The 9,763-nt window shown below is 34.5% G+C and overlaps 1 protein-coding gene across 1 annotated transcript in view; it reads right to left on the bottom strand.

The window, feature by feature from the left end:
* Positions 1 to 6,806: 6,806 nt before the first annotated feature.
* LOC136041179 (uncharacterized) overlaps positions 6,807 to 9,763 on the bottom strand; it is a 69,773-nt gene continuing 66,816 nt past the window's right edge. Inside the window, exon 3 of the mRNA XM_065725709.1 lies at positions 6,807 to 9,305. Within this exon, the coding sequence (XP_065581781.1) occupies positions 9,184 to 9,305 (122 nt within the window). The 3' untranslated portion in view covers positions 6,807 to 9,183. The remainder of the gene's footprint in view (positions 9,306 to 9,763) is intronic.

Below are 9,763 nucleotides of genomic sequence, written 5' to 3'. Positions count from 1 at the left end.
TAGTAGTTATCACTACTAAGATCAAAACATATATGATGTTTTATAATTTTAATAGAAAACGAAAATAGAGCTGTGATCCTAACTGCGACAAATTTTCTACGGTTTGAGTGAGAAAAACAGTGATTAGCCGAATAATACGACTATCACTACTTATCTAAAGAACCAGTTTAGTTTTAAAAAAACCTAGTGTGCAGCATAGGTTGAAGAAAAAAGTTGGCGCTTTTACTTAAAGTGTAAATTATGGTGGTAAAGTTGAATAAACCGCAACATTTTGCATTAAATATGCTCATTTTATTATTTTTCGACAGGTTAGGTTTCATTCAAGGTCAAACTTGAGTTAGGGTAGTTTCATTCCAATGTAGCGATATTAGTCTCTGTAGACTATAGACCACTGATCAAAGTAGACTATAGTCTATAGTCTACTGTAGAAGTCATATGGTAACTTTAACGTTAAAGTTAAAATGTGGTCGAATAAGTGAAGGTAGGTGCCTATAAAACCTGATGAAGTCCATATTTTTGCTTACCAAGTAAGGTAACTGGAGTAAGTCCAATTATAAAAATAATATATAGAGAAAAAAAATTGTTACTAGCGAGGAAAGAAGATGAAGTGAGAAGATTTTGTTTTAAGCCATTAAAAGAAAAAAATGAATTACTTTAATAATTCGGACAATAAGAAACAGGCCTGTAAAATCTCTTGCTAGACATTCTGATGTTTACTTTTGATAAACAGTTGTTTTTTATAGCAAATCTTGGGTACACCACAGGTTGTAAGCCATAGTAGCTTTACGTTCACTACAGAAGCTAGTTAAAGTTAACATACACCGATAACGATTGTAAACAGGCCACAACCTTCACGAGATTCAGTTGTACCCATCTCTTTTCAACTCTAATAATGTTTCCAACTGAAATTAACACCATATTTTGTACAAATAAAGGGTGGGCCAAAAGTCACTGACCCATTTCATTTTTAAATAACTTTGTTATTTTAATAGTTATATTCATGAAATTTTAGCATCATAAAGTCAAGGCGATGGAATTTGATTTTCTATTACAAATTTAATTTTATTCTTATCGCAAATTTAAATCTTATCACAAAAAATAAAAATATTAAGAAAATAAAAATATTAAGAAATAAAAAAGATATTGGAAAATAAAAAGGATCAGTGACTTTTCGCCACCCCTGTGGACGACGTTTATGACCTCTACTGGCACTAAAAGATCACTGCGTAAAAACAAAACTCAGTCTAAATGTTTCTGAAGACAAATGGCAAATAAAATACTTGCAACTACCAAGTAGCTAAATCTGTTACATTCTAATGTACTTTCAGGGGAGTATTCGTCAAACTTATGCGCAAGGACTGGGAAATAGAGGGGGTGGCAGCCCCCTTTGTTTATAGGATAAAATTACTTTCCATTTAAGTATTCATGGTGCTCTTTACACTCCTTTGAAAAACCTCTTTTTACTTTTAGACAAATTTACTTTTTACTTTTCATCGAAGGCTATTCATTTCGTACTTCATAGGAATTAACAAAGAATACTAAACTTTTGAAGCCTTTTTGCGTTAGTATTTTTACTAAAGATTGATCAAATTCAATGAAACGGGTAAAAAGAAAACCCAAGGAAATGGATAACGTACATACCGACGATACTCTATTAGATAAAGTAATTATATTCACCCGAAGGTAGGAAATATGTTGTATCGAACCTGTTTTTAATTTTACTTAATTGTTTTCCATTTCTTTCAATATTTTTTCTTGTATGATTAATTTGGTACTTGTCTGAAATACCCCTTATCGCTCAAGTTGCTTATTCATTTAAGCATTGCAGAACCTGTTTTTTGGATTTGGGCTATATATTTGCACATTAGGGGTGGAGAGTTAAGTATTTGGACAGTGTGAACTTAGAAAACAATTATTACTACAACGTATGCAGAATAATTACCTAACACATTAGACACACAAACCTGCTATGCTTTACCCCCACCCCACCCTAATGTGCAAATATATAGCCCAAATTTGTTTTATATTTTTATTATACTTGGGTGTAGTTCATTAGGATTGAGCGTCAGAAAAACATATTAGAAGAATATTAAGTAAGGGGGTTTCATAAAAGTACCCCCAAATTATCTATTCCCCATCTATTCTGTCAATTCTCTTTGCCTTTTCTTACGCTAAGTTTAAAGAAACTAGCGAAGGAAACCAGTTTACAGTGTGTCAATGCATGAACAACTTGAGATGCTGGGGGTATTTTGTAACAGTACCATTTAGACAATCCATTCAGATATTTCTGCACAGAGTTAGAATTTTTCCTGCGTTTCGCATCCCTCCAAATTGACCTCACTGAACAAGAAACGATTGGTTTATTTTTAAAGGCTTTCGAATGGAGTACAAATAAATACAGATCATCAAGTAAGACAAAGACAGAATAAAAGATAAATGGAAATTGTTTATATCTCCGTCCACGCCTACATTTAATATCCACGCGAATTGACCTTACCAAACAATGGCTAGCTCTTCGTTTTTGAAGAACTTCGAAGAGTATGTAAATATGATTGTCTTCAGGCAAGACAAAGCCTGAGATTAAAGTAAGAGGTAAATGGAATCTTGTCCTTCATAGAGTTCCTGTTTCTTCTTCTTTTAGCAGGCACAGAAACTGACCTCACTGAACAAGAACTAATATTTTGCTTTTTAAGGAGCTTCTAACAGCACATAAAGATAAATATCTTCATGCAAGATAAAGTTTAAGAAAATAAATAACAAAAAGCGAATAAAATTACTTCAGCTAGTCCTCTACGGTGTCTGTGTTTTTCGTACATCTTACAGCCACGCCAATTTATCACACAAGAATCAATTCTTTGTTTCTAAGGAACTTCGAATGGAAAATAAACTTAAGTATCTTCAGGGATGACAAAAACAGAGAAAAAGGATAAATGGAATCAGTTTAGAGACGGAAGAACTCAAATTTCGTTTAGACAGTTCTCCACGGAGTCCGTATTTTTCCAACATTTACCAACCATGCACTTTGACTTCGCTTACCAAAAACTCGTTCTCTGTTGTTTTTTTTAAGGAACTTCGAACTGCATGTTAACACAAATATCTTCAGGCTAGCAAAAGCCTGGAAATTAAAAGGTGAATGAAATCCGTCAAGATAGTCCTCCACAGAGTCCGTAGTTTTCCTACATTTTGCAACCACGCAAGTTAACCTTTCTACACAACAACCAGTTCTTTGTTTTTAAGGAACTTGTACTTCGACAGACGCATAAACAGAATATTTTCAGGCAAGACGAGGACTAAGAAAAAAAGGCAAGGCAAATTAAATCCTTTTGTCTTCAATGGACCGCATTAAATTTGGCAGCCCCACAATTCGAACTAAGTGACAAAAAGACAAATTCTTGTTCTAAATAGGTTCAAGCTAGGTAAGGCACAAGGCAGATAGAATCCGTTTAAACGGTTCTCCATGGAGTCGGTGTTTCCCCACATTGAGCAGCCATGAAGATTAACCTTGCTGAACAAAATCAATTCTTGGTTCTTAAGGAGCATTGACTGGAATATAAGGATAAATATCTTCAGGCGAGGCAAAGCCTTAAGAAAAATGTAACTGGAATCTATTTGAATGATCTGGGATTTTTTTTACATTAGCAGCTGTGCAAATTAAAAATACCAACTAGGAACAATTGTTTTTAAAGGAACTTATAATGAAATTCAAACAAAAGAAATTCAGGCTAGGATAATACTGAGAAAAAAGGTTTTTAGAATTCATTTAAATTGTCATCCATGGATTCTGCGATTCCTTATATTTACCAGTCAGGTAAACTGGGTCGGATTTAAAGCTCTGACGCTTCTAGACCCAAGCATTTTTGCCGCTCCGTTTTTGCGAGATTTTCTGGGAAATTCCGAAACTTCGGGGATAGTGGAAGCACTGAATAGCAAGTTCAGCGCTTCCCAAAACTAATGAGAGTGAGAGGTGATACCGAAATTCTGGGCAACATCTGACAGTTTATAACCGTCCACGGAATTCCTGTGTTGTTTAAAAATCACTTTTCTGTGAATAGGCAGCGCGGCGGCAGAGTACACTGGCACTTTGACGATCAATCACATCATTCCAGTTTTTGTTAAGTGAACATAAAAAAAAACTAGTTTTCCTAACTGAAAGTAAGGAGCGACATTAAAACTTAAAACAAACAGAAATTACTCCGTATATGAAATGAGTTGTCCCCTCTGCAATCCCTCGCTCTTTATGCTAAAGCTTTTAAATAGTTTTAAAAAGCAGAATTGTGGTAAAGAGTCAAACTTTAGCGTAAAGAGCGAAGGATTGCGGAGGGGACAACCCCTTTCATATACGGAGTAATTTCTGTTCGTTTTAAGTTTTAATGTCGCTCCTTACTTTCAGTTATAAAAACTACTTTTTTTTTATGTAATTTCTGAACGTTTTTGAATTAATGCATGTTTGATTTTGGCTCTCCACACATAAATTATTAAAATGAAATTTACATTTTAATTCCTTTCTTGGCTAAATGGCTTTCCCTTAGTTCTGATCAGACAGTTTTGAGAAATATGGGATGGGGAAGGAGGCCTAGTTGCCATGCAATTTTTCGGTTACACAAAAAGTCAACTATAAATTTTAATTTTTAACGAATTTTTTTATTAGTAAAAAATATACGTAACTTAAGAATTAACTTACGTAACAAACTTTTATATTCTTAACTTTTTATTATGTATATGAGGGGGTTTGTACCCTCGTTAATACCTCGCTCTTTACACTAAATCGTAAGTTTTGTGCCGATTCTTTAAGAATGACCCCTGAATCAGAAAGGCCGTAGAATAAATAGTTGAAATTACTAAAAATACTATAGCATAAAGAGCGAGGTATTTATCTCCTCCTAAATACCTCGCTCTTTATGCTAAAGTATTTTTAGAACCCCTCATATGCGTAATAATCTCTGTTCGTTTTAAGTTTCAATGGTACTCCTTACTTTCAATTGAAAAAATTTTTCCATGTTTATTTTTTCATTGTTTTTTTTTTAGTAATTTTAGAAAATCCTGCGCCCTTTTCATTGAATTTCTGTTCCCCCATGACATATTTCTCCAAGGAAAGATCCTCCCACATAGCCCCCTCCCCTCAACCCCACCCCAAAACCAAAAAATTCCCATGAAAACGACTGTACACTTCCCAATAACCATTATTATATGTAAACACTGGTCGAAGTTTATAACTTGCAGCCCCTCCCCCAGGGACTGTGGGGCAGTAAGTCACTCCCAGAGACATAATTATTATGGTTTTTGACTATGCGGAACAAAATGGCTATCTCAAAATTTTGATCTGTTGACTTTGGAGAAAAAATGAGCGTGGGAGGGGGCCTAGGTGCCCTCCAATTTTTTTGGTCACTTAAAAAGGGCACTAGAACTTTTCATTTCCGTTAGAATGAGCCCTCTTGCAAAATTCTAGGACCACTTGGTCGATACGATGACCCCTGGAAAAAAAAAACAACAAACAAATAAACACGCACCCGTGATTTGTCTTCTGGCAAAAAATACGAAATTCCACATTTTTGTAGATAGGAGCTTGAAAATTTTGCTATAGGGTTCTCTGATATGCTGAATGCGATGGTGTGATTTTCGTTAAGATTCTGTGACTTTTAGGGGGTTTTCCCCTATTTTCTAAAATAAGACAAATTTTCTCAGGCTCGTAACTTTTGATGACAAAGACCAAATTTGATGAAACTTATATATTTAAAATCAGCATAAAAATCCGATTCTTTTGATGTATATTTTAGCATCAAAATTCCGTTATTTAGAGTTTCGTTTACTATTGAGTCGGGTCGCTCCTTACTACAGTTCGTTACCACGAACTGTTTGAAAATCACTCAGTGATAATTTATTGCAGCTCCTGGCTTTTTGCGCCCCTAGGCCCGGGTCTAATGGGCCTATTGGTAAATCCTGGCATGCAGGAAAATTGTCCTTGCTGAATAAGAATCAATTCCTTGTTTTTAAGGAACCTTGACTGGAATATATGCATTAAACATCTTCACGCAAGACGTAAATTGCCCTTATTGAGCAGGAATCAATTCTTTCTTTTTAAGGAGCTTCGACTGAAATATAAACATGAAATATCGTCACGCAAGACAATTACCAAGATAATTCTTTGTTTTTAAGGAACTTCAACTGGAATATAAACATAAAAATTTTCAAGTAGGACAAGGACTGATTTAAAAGACCCTAAGTAGAGTCCGTGTGTTTCCTCCATTTACAATCCTTGCAAATTAACTACGCTGAACAAAATCCAATGCTGTGTTTTTAAGGAACTTCTGACTAGAATATACGCATAAACATCTTCAGGCAAGAAAAGCGTTGTGAAAAAGGTATAAGGTAATTTAATTCCTTTAAATGGCCCTTAATTGAGTCTGATTTTTCCTACATTTAGCAGTCACGCAGATTGAATTTACTGAACGAAAATAATTCTTGATTTTTAAAGAACTCTGACTGGAATAGACACATAAATACCTTCAAGCAAGAAAATGACTGAGAAAAAAGGCTTAAGGTAGAAAGGGTTAAGGGGCAGGGAATGACCCCCTCCCCCAAAAATTCCGTCTGACCCGTAAACGTCATAAAAATGGATATAAAATTGTTTTGAAAGTTTTTCTATAAGCCCCCCGTAAAAATACCCCCCCCCCAATACGAAAGTTCCTATCGAAAAATTATATTCAAAAGTTTCTATCGAAAAATGGAGTCCATTATGTCTACATTTAGTAGCGACGGAAATTACCATACTGGACAAAAATCAATTCTTCGTCTTTGAAGAACTTCGATTAGAATAAATGTAGATTTATTCAAGTAAGACGGCGATAAAGAAAAAAGTAAACACTGAAAACCATTACGGTTCTGAAGGGGGCCCATGGTATGGGACATTACAACGCACTATTTACATTTCCTATGCTATTGACTTAAACGCATTGTTCATTGCTATCGATCCTCTTGAATAGGTTTGTTGAAGTCCGAGAACTCTCTGAAATGTCTTCTTTTTTATTCATCTCATCTTTAAACTGAATATGCAATATCATATAACACATATAGAAGTAACTTTAAGATGTAGATATTCGGAACATCTTTTCGCAGTACATCATCTGCTTTGACTTCCTTGACACAGATTGGTGACACAGAAATTTAAGATTTTCGTTCATAATTCCCTTCATTTGTATTTCCTTTATAAGTTTGATATATTTCACGTTCTGCATCCATTATATGGTTTGAAAGCCTCCAAGGTATCTCCTTTTTTACTTATCCCATTTCAAAGCTAAATTATACTCTGAAATATTGTATGCACTGACGAATAATTATTTTACACACAAGGTAGTAACTTCAAAATATAGCTGCTTAGAAATTTTTTTTTGTTTACAATTTGCTTTTAATTTTGATAGGCGGGCTAGGTCTTACTCCAGTTGGCAGTCTGAGAAGCCCCCAGATGCCAAATCCTATTTCAAAACTAAATATGCACTATCAACTAACAAATGAAAAAGTAACCTCAAGAGGTAGTTGCTCAGATGTTTTTTCTTGTACACAATCTGCTTTGAATTTAAATGACTGCTTTACCTTTATGTTTGCAAAGTTAAATAGGCAGTGCTTCACGAGTCAGAACCTCTGCACTAGTCTTTTCAGTTATATTATCATCATGAGTTTGATCTGCTCCTTCTTTAACTCCAGTTGGCAGCCTGAGAAGCCCTCAGATGCCAAATCCTATTTCAAAACTAAATATGCACTATTAGCTAATAAATGAAAAAGTAACCTCAAGAGGTAGTTACTCAGATGTTTTTTCTTGTACACAATCTGCTTTGAATTTAAATGACTGCTTTATCTTTATATTTCCAAGGTTAAATAAGCAGTGCTTCACGAATCAGAACCTCTGCACTAGTCCTTTCAGTTATATTATCATCATGAGTTTGATCTGCTCTTTCTTTAACTCTAGTTGGCAGCCTGAGAAGCCCCCAGATGCCAAATCCTATTTCAAAACTAAATATGCACTATCAACTAACAAATGAAAAAGTAACCTCAAGAGGTAGTTACTCAGATGTTTTTTCTTGTACACAATCTGCTTTGAATTTAAATGACTGCTTTATCTTCATAGTTCTAAAGTTAAATAAGCAGTGCTTCACGAATCAGAACCTCTTCACTATTCCCTTCAGTTATATTATCATCATGAGTTTGATCTGCTCCTTCTTTAACTCCAGTTGGCAGCCTGAGAAGCCCACAGATGCCAATTCCCATTTCAAAACTAAATATGCACTATTAACTAACAAATGAAAAAGTAACCTCAAGAGGTAGTTTTACTCAGATGTTTTTTCTTGTACACAATCTGCTTTGAATTTAAATGACTGCTTTATATTTATGTTTGCAAAGTTAAATAAGCAGTGCTTCACGAATCAGAACCTCTTCACTAGTTCCTTCAGTTATTTGATCTGTTCCTTCTTTAATTCCAGTTGGCAGTCTGAGAAGACCGCAAATGCTAAATTCTATTTTAAAATTAAATATGCACTATCAGGCAACAAATGAAGAAGAAACTTCAAGAAGTGGCTATATAGTCGTTTTTTCTTGTACACAACTGTTTTGAATTCAAGTGGCAGTTTTATCTTTATGGTTGTAAAGTTAAAGCAGCAGTGCTTCAGGATTCAGAACCTCTTCACTAGTCCCTTCAGTTATAGCCTCTTCATAAATTTGATTTATTTTGTACTCTAATATCGATGAATGGTCTTCTCAAATCTTGTTTCTGAAAAGTTACTTCTCTAGATTTGGATTTTCTTTATTAATCATTTCACTTACATTCACTTCATAAGCCTCACTTGCTTGTACTTCTATTTGGATTTTTTCCCAAGTCTGATTGTGTTCATGACGAACATAACTTTTACTTGTTACTCTAACTTTGCCTTCTTCCCGCGCCAGTTCTTCTTGAGTTTGAGTTTCTTGATCTTTCATTTTCTTATCATCTTCTTTTTGCTTTTCCTCTGCTTCGTCTAAAATGTCTAAAATTGCATTTCTTGCTTTCTGGCTATGTTCGGGATTTAGCAGACGTAGTCTGTAAGCAATCATTCTCCCAAAGAAAGTATTATGATCCTCATTGCCAGCTTTGAAGTCGGAACCTCTTTCTAATAAATTTTGGTCTGGGATTGTCACCATTGGAAGGGGAAATTGGTATCAATAGCGGGCTCTTGCCTGTTTTAGGTTGGCATTCTGGTGAATGTTAGGGTTTGTCACAGTTATTCCTTTTTCGTGTCCATTTTGTATTTCAACCACGGGTTCAAGAATGTCATCATCACCTGTAAGTAATGAAAATGGCTAATTACACATTAAAATTAATAAAAAGGCACGAATTCCATATGGGAATCTTTACTGTTGATGATGGACACTGTATATGTGTCTGAAATATCCAGGTAAATATTTTATATTTATTTCACTTTTGATTAAAAGATTTCATCCCTATTTTGAACTGTTATATTTTCATCATTAAACATATTAACTGAAACTTGTCAAATGTATTTAAAATTAAGTCAGGAGGGCTTCCTCCTTAAACGAACCTCTAAATAACGAGTTAGATAATAATTCTCGTTCTCTTTATAGCTAAAAGGTAATACTTTGCTAAAAATTTGCAGGCTTTAATTTTGATCGCTTGGACCTTTCACTGAATTATTGTTGACTTTATCAAATCTTTAGATAAAGTTTTGTCTTCAATTTGTCCAAATGATTTGAAAGGAATATTAGAGGTCCAAGTAACCAA

Source organism: Artemia franciscana, unplaced genomic scaffold (assembly GCF_032884065.1).
Source record: "Artemia franciscana unplaced genomic scaffold, ASM3288406v1 PGA_scaffold_1178, whole genome shotgun sequence".
NCBI lineage: Eukaryota > Metazoa > Arthropoda > Branchiopoda > Anostraca > Artemiidae > Artemia > Artemia franciscana.
Note: the sequence above shows the minus strand (reverse complement) of the source record. Positions and strands in the feature narration are given on the sequence as shown.